General features: G+C 60.9%; 2 protein-coding genes across 2 annotated transcripts in view; both read left to right on the top strand.

Annotated features, from left to right (window-relative positions):
• Positions 1 to 208: 208 nt before the first annotated feature.
• SYVN1 (synoviolin 1) lies at positions 209 to 6,993 on the top strand. Its single transcript, XM_086771758.1, has 15 exons — positions 209 to 682; positions 1,044 to 1,136; positions 2,118 to 2,270; positions 2,353 to 2,401; positions 2,954 to 3,057; positions 3,148 to 3,274; positions 4,410 to 4,509; positions 4,602 to 4,667; positions 4,988 to 5,104; positions 5,283 to 5,434; positions 5,675 to 5,815; positions 5,911 to 6,027; positions 6,129 to 6,315; positions 6,447 to 6,517; positions 6,737 to 6,993. Exons 1-15 carry the CDS (start codon positions 551 to 553, stop codon positions 6,883 to 6,885), a joined length of 1,758 nt encoding a protein of 585 aa, XP_086627884.1. The 5' UTR covers positions 209 to 550; the 3' UTR covers positions 6,886 to 6,993.
• A 1,601-nt stretch (positions 6,994 to 8,594) lies between these two features.
• Positions 8,595 to 18,189, top strand: part of LOC147595992 (pre-mRNA-processing factor 39-like) — a 28,067-nt gene continuing 18,472 nt past the window's right edge. The window contains exons 1-8 of the mRNA XM_086771759.1: positions 8,595 to 8,696; positions 9,186 to 9,484; positions 11,098 to 11,223; positions 14,492 to 14,610; positions 14,700 to 14,858; positions 17,086 to 17,272; positions 17,364 to 17,471; positions 17,574 to 17,738. Coding sequence (XP_086627885.1) covers positions 8,600 to 8,696; positions 9,186 to 9,484; positions 11,098 to 11,223; positions 14,492 to 14,610; positions 14,700 to 14,858; positions 17,086 to 17,272; positions 17,364 to 17,471; positions 17,574 to 17,738 — 1,260 coding nt within the window. The 5' untranslated portion in view covers positions 8,595 to 8,599. The remainder of the gene's footprint in view (positions 8,697 to 9,185; positions 9,485 to 11,097; positions 11,224 to 14,491; positions 14,611 to 14,699; positions 14,859 to 17,085; positions 17,273 to 17,363; positions 17,472 to 17,573; positions 17,739 to 18,189) is intronic.

The following is an 18,189-nucleotide window of genomic DNA, read 5'->3' as shown; positions in this document are numbered from 1 at the left end:
CACAGGGACGTAGGGGGCACCTGGGGGGCTGAGGGGGGAAAAAGCAAGGCCATAGGGGGCTGGGGGGGGCCACAGGGATACGGGGGGCACCTGGGAAGGGGGTGACGGGGGGGTGTGGGGGGCGCCTGGCAGGGCGGGGTGGACAGGGACGTGGCAGGCACCCGGAGCGGGGGGCGACACGGGGACGCGGTGCCTGGGGACGCGGCAGCCGGCGGTGCCCGCGGTGTAGGACGAGCGCTGGCGGCGCTGCCGGGGAGCGTTTTTGGGGCAGAAAAGCTGCGTTTGAAGCCGCGCGGCTTTTGTTACCTGCGGGAGTCGTCGGCGTGTTAAAAATATAAACTTGTCACGGCGCCGGTAGTTTTAGAATGTCGTTTTTGCGTTGGGCTCGGAAACGGGGTGAAATCCCCCCAGAAAGGGCTTGAACCGCGTCCCAAAGACGCGAGGGCGCCCGTTTCAGCCCCGCTTTTCCCCGAAACGTTGGGTTTTTAGCGAAAACCCCCTCTTTTGGCGCGGTCCGGTGGTTTTGAACCCGGCAGGCCGAGCCGGGGAGATGCTGTGCACGGCGGTGGTGATGGCGGGGAGCCTGGCGCTGACGACGGCGGTGGTGGCCCACGCCTACTACCTGAAACACCAGTTCTATCCCACCGTGGTTTACCTCACCAAATCCAGCCCCAGCATGGCCGTGAGTACCCAACTAATTAACTGCCGGCGCGTAATTAACCCGCGCGGCCGGAGGGGGGGGGGGGGGAAACGCCTCGTCGCGCCTCGCTTCTGCTTTCGCAACCGGAACGGGGCCGTTTGCTTCGTAACGGCGCTCGCCGAAAACGCCGGGACCCTCCCCGGGGAGAGCGATCGGCGCGCGGGAAGGCGCTCGGGCGGCACCGGAGCGGGACTGGGGCTGCGCCGGGACCCCGTCGCCGTTCCCTCCGTCCGAATTTGCCGCACCGAACCTTCCTCCGCGTCGATTTGTCACCGAAACGAGTTTTGGCCGCGCGGCGGCTTCTTCTTCATCGCCTTCGTCCCCTCCGCGTTTTCCCCCGCAGGTTCTCTACATCCAAGCCTTCGTCCTGGTGTTTCTGCTGGGGAAATTTATGGGCAAGGTGTTTTTCGGGCAGCTGCGGGCGGCGGAGATGGAGGTGAGCGGCGGCGGGGAACGGTTTGGATTCGGCGCTGGGGGCGACGTCGCTGCTGCTGGGGAGGTTAAAACCCCCGGGGACGTGTGGCTGCTGGGGGGTTTTTCAACCCCGAGAGGCCCTGGGCACCGCTTTTTTGGGGAGTTTTGGACCCCGAGAGTCCATTTGCTCCTTTTTGGGGGGGGGGTTTGACCCCCAAAAGGATTTCAGCTGCATTTGGGGGGGGATTTTGAACCCTGAGAGGCCTTGGGTGCCATTTTTGGGGGGGCGTTGAACACTACGCGGCCTTGGGCGCCGTTTTTAGGGGGATTTAGAACCCCGAAATGCCTTGGGCACGATTTGGAGGGGAGATTTGAACCCCGCAAGGGCTTGGGTGCCATTTTGGGGGGGATTTTGAACCCTGAAAGGCCTTGGGCACCATTTGGAGGCAAAGATTTTGAATTCTGAGAGGGCTTTGGGGCCATTTTGGGGGGGAATTTGAACCCCGCAAGGGCTTGGGTGCCATTTTGGGGGGGAATTTGAGCCCCACAAGGGCTTGGGTGCCATTTTGGGGGGGAATTTGAGCCCCGCAAGGGCTTGGGTGCCATTTTGGGGGGGAATTTGAGCCCCACAAGGGCTTGGGTGCCATTTTGGGTGGGAATTTGAGCCCCTCAAGGGCTTGGGTGCCATTTTGGGGGGGAATTTGAGCCCCACAAGGGCTTGGGTGCCATTTTGGGGGGGAATTTGAGCCCCACAAGGGCTTGGGTGCCATTTTGGGGGGGAATTTGAGCCCCACAAGGGCTTGGGTGCCATTTTGGGGGCATTTTGAACCCTGAGAGGCCTTGGGTGCTTTTTTTGGGGGGGGAATTTGGACCCTGAGAGGCCTTGGACACGTTTTTGGGGTGGGAATTTTGAACCCCAGCGCCATTTTGGGTTCAAATGCGGGGGGGCGAAGGCTGGGGGACGCCCCCCCGCGCCCCTCACCGCCCGCCCCCCCCGCGGCAGCACCTCCTGGAGCGCTCGTGGTACGCCGTGACCGAGACGTGCCTGGCCTTCACCGTCTTCCGGGACGACTTCAGCCCTCGCTTCGTCGCCCTCTTCACCCTCCTCCTCTTCCTCAAGTGCTTCCACTGGCTGGCTGAGGACCGGGTGGACTTCGTGAGTGCCGGGCGGCGAGGAAACGGGCGTAAAAAAAGCCGTTTTTGGGAAAACCTCAACCCTTTTTGCGCCTCTTTTGCAGATGGAAAGGAGCCCCAACATCTCCTGGCTCTTCCACTTCCGCATCGTCTGTGAGTGGCTGGCTCGCCCCCGCCCCCGCCCGCGGGGCGCCGGCGCCTGGGCGGGAAAGATAATTTTGGCCCCGCGTTTGCATACGAGCGGGGACGAACCCGGCGCAGCCGAGCGCGTGGCCGTCGGCGCCCGACAGACCTCATCGGGGCGGGGGCCTTAACGAGGGAGCGGTCCTGGGGCTGCGGAGGGGTCGCTGGGGATTTAACGAGAAATCGGGGCCGGGTTTACGGCAAAATGCGGCGAAGGGGGGTTTAGGGAGGTGAAAAAACGTATTTTGGAGAAATTTGGGGGGGGTTTGGCGAGAGAGGAGGGCAGGAGGCGCGGCTTGAAGCTGGGGGCCTTCAAACGAGACGTTCTCGTTACCGAGAGGCGTTGATTCGGCCCTTCGTTAGCGCGGCGCCGCTCAGCCCCCCTCTGCGGCCGACGCTCCTCCGGCGGGACACCTTTCGGGGCGCGACCCTCGGAGTTTTTGGGGGTCTCCCCGCACCCTGAGGCTCGTTCCCTCCCTCCCTCGTTATCCCCTCACCCCGGTTCCTTTCCCCGCGCCGCAGCGCTGATGTTCCTGCTGGGAATCCTGGATTTCCTCTTCGTTAACCACGCCTACCACAGCATCCTCACGCGCGGAGCCTCCGTCCAGCTCGTCTTCGGCTTCGAGGTAGGAGACTCCACCCCGCCACCGGCGACGGGCGAACGCCTCCCTCCCCGGGCGCGTCCCGGCGCCCTACCGCGCTCTTCCTCCCCGCAGTACGCCATCCTGATGACCATGGTGCTCACCATCTTCATCAAGTACGTGCTGCACTCCATCGACCTGCAGAACGAGAACCCGTGGGACAGCAAGGCCGTCTACATGCTCTACACCGAGCTCTTCACGGGTAACCGCGCCTTTTCCGCCCCTTTTCTTCTCCTCCCACCCAATTTTCGGGTTTGCAGGGGGCTTTCCCATCTGGGCGTGGCCCCGTGAAGCTCCGTACGTCGTTAGGAAGCTCAATTAGCCGTCGGTCGACGAAGAGGTGAAGCGTAAGGGCGTGCTCAGCGGCGCTCAAGGGTCCAATCTTGGAGATCCCATCCCACCTCAACCAATCTATGGTTGACGAAGAACGTGGAACCGGATGATCTTGGAGATCCCATCTCGCCTCAACCAACCCGTGGGTGACCAAGAACATGGAACCGGATGATCTTGGAGATCCCATCTCACCTCAACCAACCCATGGGTGACCAAGAACGTGGAACCCGGATGATCTTGGGGATCCCATCTCACCTCAACCAACCCGTGGGTGACCAAGAACATGGAACCAGATGATCTTGGAGATCCCATCCCACCTCAACCAACCCGTGGGTGACCAAGAACGTGGAACCGGATGATCTTGGAGATCCCATCTCGCCTCAACCAACCCGTGGGTGACCAAGAACATGGAACCGGATGATCTTGGAGATCCCATCTTGCCTCAACCAACCCGTGGGTGACCAAGAACATGGAACCGGATGATCTTGGAGATCCCATCTCACCTCAACCAACCCGTGGGTGACCAAGAACGTGGAACCGGATGATCTTGGAGATCCCATCTCGCCTCAACCAACCCGTGGGTGACCAGGAACATGGAACCGGATGATCTTGGAGATCCCATCTCGCCTCAACCAACCCGTGGGTGACCAAGAACGTGGAACCGGCTGATCTTGGAGATCCCATCTCACCTCAACCAACCCGTGGGTGACCAAGAACGTGGAACCGGATGATCTTGGAGATCCCATCTCGCCTCAACCAACCCGTGGTTGACCAGGAACATGGAACCGGATGATCTTGGAGATCTCATCTCGCCTCAACCAACCCGTGGTTGACCAAGAACGTGGAACCGGATGATCTTGGAGATCCCATCTCGCCTCAACCAACCCGTGGTTGACCAGGAACATGGAACCGGATGATCTTGGAGATCCCATCTCACCTCAACCAACCCGTGGTTGACCAAGAACAAGACCCTGATGTGTTTTTGTTTTTTTTTTTTTCCCCAGGCTTCATCAAAGTCCTTCTCTACATGGCCTTCATGACCATCATGATCAAGGTGCACACCTTCCCGCTCTTCGCCATCCGCCCCATGTACCTGGCCATGAGGTGAGTGGGCGCCGGCGCCGGATCCCGCCCGTTCCGTCTGCTCTTCCCTCGGCGCTGGCGCCGGATCCCGCCCGTTCCGTCTCCTCTTGCAGGCAGTTCAAGAAGGCGGTGACGGACGCCATCATGTCGCGCCGGGCCATCCGCAACATGAACACGCTGTGAGTCGCGCCCCCCGCGCCGCTTCCGCCCCTCCCCGCGCGCTCCCGACTCCCTTGGCCTCTCCTCGGCGGCCGCTTTTGGGGCGGAATCCGCCGGATTTGGGGAAGACGCCTCGTTTGGCGCGCGGGAACGGGCTCGGAAGGGCCCCGTACGGCGGCGGGCTCGTGGGTGTCTCCATCTCCTCGTTCATTTAACCAAAAACCTGGCAACTAACGGCGGGGAGGACCCAAAAATCCCGCCGTCCCCCTCGGAAACGGCGCTTCGGGTCGGGTTTTCCTGGTTTTTTTTTTGTGATTTCCACCCGATTCTCCCCGCGCAGCTACCCCGACGCCACGCCCGAGGAGCTGCAGGCCGTGGACAACGTCTGCATCATCTGCCGCGAGGAGATGGTGACGGGCGCCAAGCGCCTGCCCTGCAACCACATCTTCCACACCAGGTGGGCGAGCGGGGCGGCGGCGGGGGGCGGCGCGCGCCCCGGCGCCGCGGTTTCGGCGGCGAAGTAGCGGCCGCCGCGCTCGGCGTCGCGGCGGGAGGGCGGTGGGTTTGGTTTTATTTTTTTTTTTTGGGAGGTTCCCCCCCTCGCCGCGCGTTGACGGCGGCCGTCCCCTCTCCAGCTGCCTGCGGTCGTGGTTCCAGCGCCAGCAGACGTGTCCCACCTGCCGCATGGACGTTCTCCGGGCCTCGCTCCCGGCGCAGCCGCCGCCGGAACCGCCGGAGCCGGCCCCCGCGCAGCCGCAGCCCCCCCAGGCTCCGCAGCCCCCCAACTGTGAGTCTTTGCGCCGCGGCGCCGGCCGGGCGCTGCCGGGTCGCTGAGCCGCGGCGCGGAGCAGAGCGCCGGGCGGGGGGGTCGGCTCCGCGATCCGGCGGCGTTTCTGCCCGCGACGGCGAACGTTCCGGGAAATTCCCGCCGCGCCGAGCCGGTGACCTGGCGCGTGCCGCGTGCCGGCGGGGAAGGAAGTTCCGGCGCTGGCGTCTCTCACCGCGCCGCCGCCGTCTCCCTCCGCAGTTCCGCAGGGAATCCTCCCTCCCTTCCCGCCGGGAATGTTTCCCTTCTGGCCGCCGGTCGCTCCCTTCCCGCCGGTTCCCGGCGTCCAACCGCCTGGCGGCGCCGAAAACGCCGCGCCGAGCTCCGCCGCCGCCGCCTCGGGTGAGCGTTCTCCCCGAACCCCGGGGGGGGGCGGGCGCCGCCGAAACGGGGCCCCCCTCTTCCCCCCCACCGCCCTCACCTCCCTTTTTCCGCAGCCCCCAGGCCCGGCGACGCCGCCGGCGCCGGATCGGAAGCGGCGGCGGCATCGGGCGCGGCGCCGGGTCTCCCTTTCCCGCCGCCGTGGATGGGAATGCCGTGGCCGCCGCTTTTCGGTGAGACGCGCCGGGGGGGGTGGCGGGGGGGGGGGAAGAAGATTTTTGGGGTTCCCCCCTCCGCTCCCGGGACCTCACCCCCGCCCCCGTCGTCGCCGCAGGCTTCCCGCCGATGCCGGTGCCGCCGGCCGGCTTCGCGGGGCTGACGGAGGAGGAGCTGCGCGCCATGGAGGGGCAGGAGCGGCAGGGCCTGGAGGCGCGGCTGCAGTGCCTGCAGAACATCCACACGCTGCTGGACGCCGCCATGCTGCAGATCAACCAGTACCTCACCGTGCTGGCCGCGCTGGGGTACGGCTCCCCGAAATAAAAAAAAAAAACCCCCAAAAAAAATCCGGAATTCCGCCGGCGGAAGCCCGGAAAAAAAAAAAAAATAATTTCCCAAAATGGTTGATTTCTCCTGTGGTTTTCTTCTCCCGCAGGTCGCCGCGGCGATCCGCCGCCCGCGAGGAGCCTCCCGCCGCCGCAGCGCCCGGATCCGCGCCCGCCGCCGGTGCGTTGGGGGGCTGCCCCCCAAAACCGCCCCCCCCCGCCCCTGAGTTACGGCTTGGGCGTCGTTAATTTTCCCGTTAATTAGCCGCCGGTCGCCCCGGCGTCCGTTCTAAAAGCCGGACGCCGTTAAAACGCGGCCAGGGTGCCGACGCCGCGCATGGCTTGCGCTTCCAACTGGAGTTACTGGTTTTACCGCCCGCTGAACTGGTGCCTTCCCCAGATCCCACCGCGCCGGCGGGCGCCGAAGGCTTCACCGCCGAGGAGGAGGAGGAGGAGGAGGAGGGCGCCGAAGGCTCCGCCTCGCTGGACGAACCCGACACGGCGGAGCTCCGCCGCCGCCGCCTGCAGAAACTGGCGGCCCCGCACTGACGCCGTCGTGCCGCCGCGGACGCCATCTTGGATCCGGCGGTTCCGGCCCCCGGGGGCGCCGCCGGCCGCGCCGCGCCGCGCCTCGTCCGGCCCCCCGGTTTTCCGCCGAACGCCCGTCGGGAGCCAACCCCCGCCCCGGCCGCGCCCCTCGAGCGTCGGCGGCGCTTTTTCCGCGCCGCGGTTCTTCCCCCGTTTTCCCTCTTTTTTTTTTTTTTTTTTTCCCCCGTTTTCCCAATTTTCACCCCGTTTCTCTCTACCTCTCCAGCGTTCCGGCGCCGGCAGCGCGTGCTTTGGCGGCGGCGGCGCCGACGGAGGAGCGAGGCGACGGAGCCGAGCGCCGGCGCCGCTGGAAACGGCTCCAAATCGCCCGGTTTGAACCCGAAGCCGCTTCCGGGCGCCCCCTCGTTAGCAAATGAGCTCGTTAGCAGTATTAACCACCCCCCCCCCGAGCCCGTTGGGCGCCGATCGGCGCGGCTCCGCCACCGCACGGCGACTTGATGGAGCCCCCGACCAGTACCAAACTGGTTTTAACTGGTTTCTCTTTGCCGACGGCGCTGGGAAGCGGAGTTTTTTTCGGTCGTTTTCCGCCTCCGGCTGGCGAATTTTCACCGCGCTTCCGTCGGCGGCGACGGCTCCGGCGCCGCCGCGCCCGCAGTGCCTCTCCGAACCGCCCAGGGCTCGCGGGAGCCCAGAAATCTCAGGGAAAAACAACAAAAAAAAAACAAAAACAACAACAAAAAAAACCAGAATAAATCAAAACCGCGTTCGGAGACGGCGGCAGCCGGCGTTTCCGCACCAAAACCGGCGGGAGGACGGCGCGGCGCGGCGAGCCGCTGGTGAGCGATTTGGTTTTTTTTTTGTTTGTTTGTTTTTGGCGGGCGAGGAGTGGGAATTATTTTTTGTTTGTTTTCTTTTGTTTTATTTTTTTTTGCTCTTTTTTTTGGCAACGAGGCTGAATTTCTTCTCCTCCTTCAATTTCTGCCTCTCGTCGCCCGAATCTTGAGTGTGTTAACGAGGAATTTCACGCTAATGAAGCGGCGATGGGAGTTGATTTTTGGTTTTAACCCTATGTTTTTTGGTTTTTTTACCAATTTTGAGCCGAAATAATGAATTTCCCTGGCCGGTTCTGCTTGCGGTGACTTTTTTTTTTTTTGCGTTTATTTTTTGGTGGATTCCTCCCCGTTTCCTTCGTGTTGGGGTGGAACCCGCGGCGGGGGTGGGAAGGGAGGCACGCAGGCGGCCGGATTTGGGGGCCTGCGACCCCGAAACCGCTCTTTTTCGCCCCGACCCCCTTTCCCTTCGGGGTGGCGGCGGCGGGATTATTTAATTTGTAAATAATGTATAAATTTTTAACAGCGTGATTGTAAATACAACGGAATAAAGGTTGCAGTAAAGCTCGGCGCGCTTCCCTTGGCCGCTCTGGGCCTTCTACCCCGTCTCCATGGTAACTCGAGAGCCGCTTGACCGCTCTGGCCTCTCTTCCGGGTTCCTCTCTGTGGTTTTGGAGGCGAAACCGGAAGTCGCTCTAGCCCGTTGGCGCGTCTCTATGGTGCCGCCCCCGTGGCTCCCTCCCGCCCACCAGGCGGCGCTGCGGTGCGCTCCTTCCCGCCCCGTCGCCGCTCTGGCCTGCCGGCGCGCCTCGCTGGTTTCTTCATCCGGGTCCCGGCGCCGCGCGTGCGCGCTGGGGGGGGGGGGGGGTTGGCGCCGCGACGAGATGGCGGCGGAGGGACCGGAGGCTCCCGCCAGCCCGGGCCGCGGTGGGGCCGAGGGGGCGCTGGGGGACGGCGGAGACGGCGGCACCGGGCCCCCCGGTGAGGCGGGAGGTGGGGGGGGAGAGGGGCTGGGGGGCCTGAAGCGACTGAGGGGGGAGGGGGGGGAGGCTGAGGTCTGAGGGCAGGCGGGGCTTTTTGGGGGGAACTGAGGAGTAATTGGGGGGGGGCGGGAGGCTGTGGGGCGGAGGGGTGTGGGGCCGGAGGGGGCTGTGGAGCGCGGGAGCTGGGGGTCAACTGGGGGGGAGGATGGGGGGGCTGTGGGGCAGATCCGAGGGCACGCGGGGGGAAATCTGGGGATTGAGTTGGGGGGGAGGCTGTGGGGCGGGGGGCTGTGGGGCTGAGAGAGGAGATCGCTGGGGCGGGACGGGGCTGCGGTGCCGCAGTGGGGCACAGGGCCGGGGGGGGAGGCAGTGGGGAGCCCCCCAGAGCTGTGGGGCCACGTTCCTGGGTGCCCCCCCCCCCCACCCATCCCCCCTGGGGCGAGGGCACCCGTGGGTAACGATTCGTCGTGGTGTGTCCCCCCCCCAGCCCCCGCGGCAGAGCTGCCCCCCCCGGCCCCCAGCCCCGCCGAGGAGGAGCCCGCTGCCGCCGCCGCCGCTCCCCCCGCCCCCCAGAGCTGCAACGGCACCGCCGCCGCCCCCCCCGAACCCGAGGAGCCCCCCCCAGCCGCTCCCGAGGAGCCCCCGCCCCCCCAGGACCCCGAGCCCCCCACCGAGGAGCCCGTCCTCGCCTACCCCCTCGATTTCGAGAAGTTTTGGCACGCGGCGCACAACAACCCCCACGACTTCACCGCCTGGACCGAGCTCCTGCAGTACGTCGAGCAGGAGGTAATTAAAATCTTCGTTAAGACCACCCCTTGGCCGCGTTAAAACCTTAATTAAAACTCGCCCCCAGCCCCGCTGAAACCTTTGTTACAACTCGCTTCAAGTCTTCAGCGCGGTTAAATCTTCGTTAAAGCTCGCCTTTGAGTCAGCGGTGCCGTCAAAATCTTCGTTAAGACCCACCCTGAGTCACTTGTGCCGTTTAACTCTTCGTTAAAACTCGTCCTGAATCAGCGGCGCCGTTAAAATCTCCGCTAAAACTCGCTCTGAGCCACTTACCCCGTTAAAATCTTTGTCAAAGCTCAGTCTGAGCGGGGGTGCCGTTAAAACCCTCGCTAGAACTTGCTCTAAGTGTCTAGTTTTGTTAAACTTTTAATTAAAAGCTTGGGCTGAGCCTAAGGCCGGGTTAAAACCTTTGCTGAAACTCAGCCTGAGCCGCCGGCTCCGTTAAAACCTTCGTTAAAACTCGTCCCCAGGCTCCAGCTCTGTTAAACCTGCCTTAAAACTCAGCCTGGGCGTGTGGGGCTGTTAAAACCTCCGCTAAAACTCGGCCTGAGCCCCTTGCTCCGTTAAAACCTCCGCTAAAACTCGGCCTGAGCCCCTTGCTCCGTTAAAACCTCCGCTAAAACTCGGCCTGAGCCGCTTGCTCCGTTAAAACCTCCGCTAAAACTCGGCCTGAGCTGCTTGCTCCGTTAAAACCTTCGTTAAAACTCGGCCTGAGCCGCTTGCTCCGTTAAAACCTTCGTTAAAACTCGGCCTGAGCCGCTTGCTCCGTTAAAACCTCCGCTAAAACTCGGCCTGAGCCGCTTGCTCCGTTAAAACCTTCGTTAAAACTCGGCCTGAGCCGCTTGCTCCATTAAAACCTTCGTTAAAACTCGGCCTGAGTCAGCGGGGCCGTTAAAACCTTCGTTAGAACTCGGCCTGAGCCGCTTGCTCCGTTAAAACCTCCGCTAAAACTCGGCCTGAGCCGCTTGCTCCGTTAAAACCTCCGTTAAAACTCGGCCTGAGCCGCTTGCTCCGTTAAAACCTTCGTTAAAACTCGGCCTGAGCCGCTTGCTCCGTTAAAACCTCCGCTAAAACTCGGCCTGAGCCGCTTGCTCCGTTAAAACCTTCGTTAAAACTCGGCCTGAGCCGCTTGCTCCGTTAAAACCTCCGCTAAAACTCGGCCTGAGCCGCTTGCTCCGTTAAAACCTCCGCTAAAACTCGGCCTGAGCCCCTTGCTCCGTTAAAACCTCCGCTAAAACTCGGCCTGAGCCGCTTGCTCCGTTAAAACCTTCGTTAAAACTCGGCCTGAGCCGCTTGCTCCGTTAATCGTTAAAACTCGGCCTGAGCCGCTTGCTCCGTTAAAACCTCCGCTAAAACTCGGCCTGAGTCAGTGGCGCTGTTAAAACCTTCGTTAAAACTCACCTCGAGGTTCCAGCCGCGTTGAAATATTAATTAAAACTCAGCCTGGCACAAAGCGCGCGGAAGGAGCCGCTGCTGGTTTCCTGCGCGAGGGGGGCGATCCCTTCGCCGCGATTTTTAGTTTTAATTAGAGAAATGAAGCGTTAGGAGAATTTTAACGTTAAGCTGCTGCCGCTCTTGTTCCCAAACCGCCCGGTTTCGCCCCGGCCGCGCAGAACCACCTCTTCGCCGCCCGCAAAGCCTTCGACGCCTTCTTCGCCCACTACCCCTACTGCTACGGCTACTGGAAAAAGTACGCCGACATGGAGCGGCGCTTCGGCTGCGGCCGCGAGGCCGAGGAGGTGCGCCGGGGCGGGGGGGCCCGCGCTGCTTTTGGGGCGTCGGCCCCGCTTTGGTGGGCACCCGGGGCTGTTTTGGGGGTCCCTGGGCTGGTTTTGGGGGGTCACCACGCTGTTACTGGGGTGCCAGCCTCCTGTTTTCCCATCTTTTGAACAGAAAATTGGGGTCTCCAGCTGTTTTTGGGGGTCCCCGTGCTGGTTTTTGGGGTGTCACCCCCTGTTTTTGGGAGTCCCTGTGCTGGTTTTGGGGTGTCGCCCCTGTTTTTGGGAGTCCCTGTGCTGGTTTTGGGGTGTCGCCCCCTGTTTCTGGGGTTTCCCATGCTGGTTTTGAGGTGTCACCCCTTGTTTTTGGGGGTCCCCGTGCGGGTTTTGGGGTGTCACCCCCCGTTTCTCCCCTTTAGTGGCCACCTGGGGCTGTTTTGGGGGTCCCTGGGCTGGTTTTGGGGGGTCACCACGCTGTTACTGGGCTGCCACCCTCCTGTTTCCCCTCTTTTGAACAGAAAATTGGGGTCTCCAGGTGTTTTTGGGGGTCCCCGTGCTGGTTTTGGGGTGCCGCCCCCTGTTTTTGGGGGTCCCCATGCTGGTTTTGGGGTGTCACCCCCCGTTTCTCCCCTTTGGTGGGCACCCGGGGCTGTTTTGGGGGTCCCTGGGCTGGTTTTGGGGGGTCACCACGCTATTACTGGGGTGCCACCCTCCTGTTTCCCCTCTTTTGAACAGAAAACAGGGGTCTCCAGGTGTTTTTGGGGGTCCCCGTGCTGGTTTTGGGGTGTCACCCCCCGTTTCTCCCCTTTGGTGGGCACCCGGGGCTGTTTTGGGGGTCCCTGGGCTGGTTTTGGGGGGTCACCACGCTGTTACTGGGGTGCCAGCCTCCTGTTTCCCCTCTTTTGAACAGAAAATCGGGGTCTCCAGGTGTTTTTGGGGGTCCCCGTGCTGATTTTGGGGTGTCACGCCCCGTTTCTCCACTTTAGTGGCCACCCAGGGCTGTTTTGGGGGTCCCCATGCTGATTTTGGGGTGTCACCCCCCGTTTCTCCCCTTTAGTGGCCACCTGGGGCTGTTTTGGGGGTCCCTGGGCTGGTTTTGGGGGGTCACCACGCTGTTACTGGGGTGCCAGCCTCCTGTTTCCCCTCTTTTGAACAGAAAACTGGGGTCTCCAGGTGTTTTTGGGGGTCCCTGTGCTGGTTTTGGGGTGTCACCCCCCATTTCTCCCCTTTAGTGGCCACCCAGGGCTGTTTTGGGGGTCCCCATGCTGGTTTTGGGGTGCCGCCCCTGTTTTTGGGGGTCCCCATGCTGGTTTTGGGGTGTCACCCCCTGTTTTTGGGGGATCCCATGCTGGTTTTGGGGTGTCACCCCTTGTTTTGGGGGTTCCCATGCTGGTTTTGGGGTGTCACCCCCCGTTTCTCCCCTTTAGTGGGCACCCGGGGCTGTTTTGGGGGTCCCTGGGCTGGTTTTGGGGGGTCACCACGCTGTTACTGGGGTGCCACCCTCCTGTTTCCCCTCTTTTGAACAGAAAATCGGGGTCTCCAGGTGTTTTTGGGGGTCCCCGTGCTGGTTTTGGGGTGTCACCCCCTGTTTTTGGGGGATCCCATGCTGGTTTTGGGGTGTCACCCCTTGTTTTTGGGGGTCCCCGTGCTGGTTTTGGGGTGTCACCCCCCGTTTCTCCCCTTTGGTGGGCACCCGGGGCTGTTTTGGGGGTCCCTGGGCTGGTTTTGGGGGGTCACCACGCTGTTACTGGGGTGCCAGCCTCCTGTTTCCCCTATTTGAACAGAAAACTGGGGTCTCCAGGTGTTTTTGGGGGTCCCCATGCTGATTTTGGGGTGTCACCCCCGTTTCTCCCCTTTAGTGGCCACCCGGGGCTGTTTTGGGGTCCCTGGGCTGGTTTTGGGGGGTCACCACGCTGTTACTGGGGTGCCAGCCTCCTGTTTTCCCTCTTTTGAACAGAAAACAGGGGTCTCCAGGTGTTTTTGGGGGTCCCCGTGCTGGTTTTGGGGTGTCACCCCCTGTTTTTGGGGGTCCCATGCTGATTTTGAGGTGTCGCCCCCTGTTTCTGGGGGTCCCCATGCTGGTTTTGAGGTGTCACCCCTTGTTTTTGGGGGTCCCCGTGCTGATTTTGGGGTGTCACCCCCCGTTTCTCCCCTTTGGTGGGCACCCGGGGCTGTTTTGGGGTCCCTGGCTGTTCTTGGGGGGTCACCACGCTGTTACTGGGGTGCCAGCCTCCTGTTTTCCCCTCTTTTGAACAGAAAATTGGGGTCTCCAGGTGTTTTGGGGGGTCACCGTGCTGGTTTTGGGGTGTCACCCCTGTTTCTCCCCTTTGGTGGGCACCCGGGGCTGTTTTGGGGGTCCCTGGGCTGGTTTTGGGGGGTCACCACGCTGTTACTGGGGTGCCAGCCTCCTGTTTTCCCTCTTTTGAACAGAAAACTGGGGTCTCCAGGTGTTTTTGGGGGTCCCCGTGCTGGTTTTGGGGTGTCACCCCCTGTTTCTCCCCTTTGGTGGGCACCCGGGGCTGTTTTGGGGGTCCCTGTGCTGTTTTTGGGGGGTCACCACGCTGTTACTGGGGTGCCACCCTCCTGTTTTCCCCTCTTTTGAACAGAAAATTGGGGTCTCCAGGTGTTTTTGGGGGTCCCCGTGCTGGTTTTGGGGTGCCGCCCCCTGTTTTTGGGGTCCCCATGCTGGTTTTGAGGTGTCACCCCCCTTTTCTCCCCTTTGGTGGCCACCTGGGGCTGTTTTGGGGGTCCCTGGCTGGTTTTGGGGTGTCACCCCCCGTTTCTCCCCTTTGGTGGGCACCCGGGGCTGTTTTGGGGGTCCCTGGGCTATTTTTGGGGGGTCACCACGCTGTTACTGGGGTGCCAGCCTCCTGTTTCCCCTATTTGAACACAAAACAGGGCTCTCGGGGTGTTTTTGGGGGGTCCTGCGCTATTTTTTGGGTGTCACTCCCGTATTTTCCCCCCTTTAGCGGGCACCCGGGGCTGTTCGGGGGGATCCCCACACCTTTTTGGGGTGTCATCCCCCTTTTTCCTCCTCTCTGAGGGGCACGCGGGGCTGTTTTGGGGCACGCGGGGCCGTTTTGGGGCTCCCCGGGGCTTTTTTACGATCTCCCCGCCATTTTTACGCCACTCCTGCCGCCCGAATGCGCTTTCCGAGCCGTTTTGTCCTGGTTTCGCGCCCGTTTCCGGCGCTCCGCGCTGTTTCCGCCCCGGTTTCGGGCGCGAGGCGCCCCGTCCCGCGGGGGTGTGCCGGCCGGGGCCGGTGGGTGACGCTCGGTGCCGCCCGCAGGTGTTCGAGCGGGGGCTGCAGTCCATCCCGCTCAGCATGGACCTGTGGATCCACTACATCTCCTACCTCCAGTCCACGCTGGACATGAACCTTCCCGAATCCGTCCAAAAAATCCGCGGGTAAGCGCCGGGAGGGGCGGGAAAACGGCGGCGGCGGCCCCGCCCGCCCGCCCCACGTCGCCGTCTCTCCCCGTTCCAGCGTCTTCGAGGCGGCTGGTGGCGGCGGCCGGGATGGATTTCCGCTCGGATAAGCTGTGGGAGCTCTACGTGGAGTGGGAGCGGGAGCAGGGAGACCTGCGGGCCGTCACCGGCATCTACGACCGCGTCCTCTCCACGCCCACGCAGCTCTACAGCCATCACTGGGAGAAGTACGGACGCGCTCCGGAGCGGGAAGCAGCCCTGCGCCGCTGAAATTTTCCCTGCGGAAAAGGTTGCAGCGCTGAAATTTTCCCTGCGGAAAAGATTGCAGCGCTGAAATTTTCCCTGCGGAAAAGATTGCGCCGCTGAAATTTTCCCTGCGGAAAAGGTTGCAGCGCTGAAATTTTCCTGCGGAAAAGATTGCGCCGCTGAAAATTTCCCTGTGGAAAAGATTGCGCCGCTGAAATTTTCCCTGCGGAAAAGATTGTGGCGCTGAAATTTTCCCTGTGGAAAAGGTTGCGCCGCTGAAATTTTCCCTGCGGAAAAGATTGCAGCGCTGAAATTTTCCTGCAGAAAAGATTGCGGCGCTGAAATTTTCCATGCGGAAAAAAGATTGCAGCCCTTAAATTTTTCCTGCGGAAAGATTGCGCCGCTGAAATTTTCCCTGCGGAAAAGGTTGTGCCGCTGAAATTTTCCCTGCGGAAAAGATTGCGCCGCTGAAATTTTCCATGCGGAAAAGATTGCTCCGCTGAAATTTTCCCTGCGGAAAAGATTGCGGCGCTGAAATTTTTCCTGCAGAAAAAAGATTGCGGCGCTGAAATTTTCCCTGCGGAAAAGATTGCGCCGCTGAAATTTTTCCTGCGGAAAAGATTGCGGCGCTGAAATTTTCTATGCGGAAAAGAGATTGCGGTGCTGAAATTTTCCCTGCGGAAAAGATTGCGGTGCTGAAATTTTCCCTGCGGAAAAGATTGCGCCGCTGAAATTTTCCATGCGGAAAAGATTGTGGCGCTGAAAATTTCCCTGCGGAAAAAAGATTGCGCCGCTGAAATTTTCCCTGCGGAAAGATTGCGGTGCTGAAATTTTCCCTGCGGAAAAGATTGCAGCGCTGAAATTTTCCCTGCGGAAAAGATTGTGGCGCTGAAAATTTCCCTGCGGAAAAAAGATTGCGCCGCTGAAATTTTCCCTGCGGAAAAAAGATTGTGGCGCTGAAAATTTCCCTGCGGAAAAAAGATTGCGCCGCTGAAATTTTCCCTGCGGAAAAGATTGCGGTGCTGAAATTTTCCCTGCGGAAAAGATTGCGGTGCTGAAATTTTCCCTGCGGAAAAGGTTGTGCCACTGAAATTTTCCCTGCGGAAAAGATTGCGCCGCTGAAATTTTCCATGCGGAAAAGATTGCGGCGCTGAAATTTTCCATGCGGAAAAGATTGCGGCGCTGAAATTTTCCCTGCGGAAAAAAGATTGCGCTGCTGAAATTTTCCCTGCGGAAAAAAGATTGTGGCGCTGAAATTTTCCCTGCGGAAAAGGTTGTGCCGCTGAAATTTTCCCTGCGGAAAAGATTGCGGTGCTGAAATTTTCCCTGCGGAAAAGGTTGCGCCGCTGAAATTTTCCATGCGGAAAAGATTGCGCTGCTGAAATTTTCCCTGCGGAAAAGGTTGCGGCGCTGAAATTTTCCCTGCAGAAAAAAGATTGCGCTGCTGAAATTTTCCCTGCGGAAAAGGTTGCGGTGCTGAAATTTTCCATGCAGAAAAGGTTGCGCCGCTGAAATTTTCCCTGCGGAAAATATCCCTGCGTTGTGAATGTTTTCCCTGCGGAAAATACCAGCTGTGGCAGCAAAATATCCTGGTGGGGAAATATTCCTGTGGGAAATACCCGCAATGGGAAAATATCCCTGTGGAAAACACCCGCGGGGCAAAATCCCCGTGGAAAACGGCCACAGCGGGAAATATCCCTGTGGAAAATAATATCATAATAATATCATAATAATATCATAATAATGTGGTGGCGAATGCCCACGGCGGAAAAATATCGCCCTGGAAAATAACTGTGGCGGTAAAATATTCCTTGTGGAAAACGACCGTGGCGGGAAAATATCCCGGTGGGAAAATATCCGCGGGGAAAATAGCCAGGGTGGGAGATGCTTACAGGGTGAAATATCCCTGTGGAAAAAAGCTGTGAGGGTAAAATATCCCTGTGGAAAACCCCCACGGAGGTAAAGCCTCATGGGGGCCGAATAATCCGTGTGGAAAACGCCCATGGGGGCGAAATATTCCCACGGGAAATGCCCGTGGAGTTACGCATCCCCGCGGAAAATATCCACGGCCGCAAAATATCTCGGTGGCAAATTATCCCGGTGGAAAAGAGCCGTGGGGGCAAAATATCCCCAGGGAGTAAAGCCGTGGCGGCAAAATATCCCTGCGGAAAATCCGCTTGGATGGTTTTTTGTCTCCCCCCCGCCCAGGTTCAAGGAGCACGTCCTGCACAACCCCCCGAGGGACATCCTGTCGCCCGAGGAGCTGCTGTGGGTCCAGTCCAAGCTGGCCACCGAGCCCGCGCCCAAACCGCCGGCGCCGGAGGGCTCGGAGGCGCCGCCGGGAGAGGATCTTCCCCCCGGCGTGGAGGGGAAGGCGGCGGGGGCCGACGCCCAGGTAGGCACCCGAAAAAGGGGGGGGTGAGCGGGTAGGGGGGGTGTTTCTGGAGGACCCCCGTTTCCCACCCCGCCTCCCGTTGAATTCCCAGGAGGATCTGGACCAGGAGAAGATCCGGGAGCTGGTCATCTCCATGCGGCAGCAGATCCACGCGCAGAACGAGGCGGAGGTCAGCAAGCGCTGGAATTTCGAGGACGGGGTGCGTGAGATCGGCTGGACCCCCCCCCGCCCCTCCCCGAAACGCCGCCGCCCCGTTTTCACAAACCCCCCCCCCCCGCCTTTTTTTGGGGTTTTCCCGCAGATCAAGCGTCCCTATTTCCACGTGAAGCCGCTGGAGCGGGCGCAGCTGCGGAACTGGCGGGATTATTTGGATTACGAGATGGCGGCCGGCTCGCACGAGCGCACCATCGTCCTCTTCGAGCGCTGCGTCATCGCCTGCGCGCTCTACGAGGAGTTCTGGATCAAGGTGAGCCCGCCGCGCCGGGGCGCCCTGCTGCTGGATCCTGTTACCCCCCCAAAAAAAACCCCTGTCCCCCAAAAAACCTCCCTCCTCCTTCTCAAAAAAAGAAAAAAACCTCTTTTCTGCTCTAAAAAACGCAGCGTGTCCACCCTCGAAAAGAACCTCCCTCAAAATCTTGTCCCCCCCTTCAGAAAAACACCCCAAACGTCGTCCCTCTGTTAAAAAAAACCACACAAATGTTGCCCCCCCCTCAAAAAACCACCCAAAACCTCGTCCCCCCCTCAAAAAACCACCCAAAACCTCGGCCCCCCCTCAAAAAACCACCCAAAACCTCGGCCCCCCCCCCCAAAAACCCACCAAAACCTCGTGTCCCCCTCAAAAAACCACCCAAAACCTTGTCCCCCCCTCAAAAAACCACCCAAAACCTCACCCCCTCCTCAAAAAAACACCAAAAACC

This window comes from Chlamydotis macqueenii, unplaced genomic scaffold (genome assembly GCF_036417535.1).
Source record: "Chlamydotis macqueenii isolate bChlMac1 unplaced genomic scaffold, bChlMac1.mat HAP1_SCAFFOLD_70, whole genome shotgun sequence".
NCBI lineage: Eukaryota > Metazoa > Chordata > Aves > Otidiformes > Otididae > Chlamydotis > Chlamydotis macqueenii.
This window is presented reverse-complemented; position numbering and strand designations above follow the sequence as displayed.

Excerpts from the sequence above, each read along its gene's own strand:
- SYVN1 (XM_086771758.1), top strand. The coding sequence starts at position 551 with ATGCTGTGCACGGCGGTGGTGATGGCGGGGAGCCTGGCGCTGACGACG. Across the intron at positions 2,271-2,352 it reads CTGAGGACCGGGTGGACTTC|ATGGAAAGGAGCCCCAACAT; the intron begins GTGAGTGCCGGG and ends CCTCTTTTGCAG. Across the intron at positions 4,510-4,601 it reads CCCATGTACCTGGCCATGAG|GCAGTTCAAGAAGGCGGTGA; the intron begins GTGAGTGGGCGC and ends CTCCTCTTGCAG.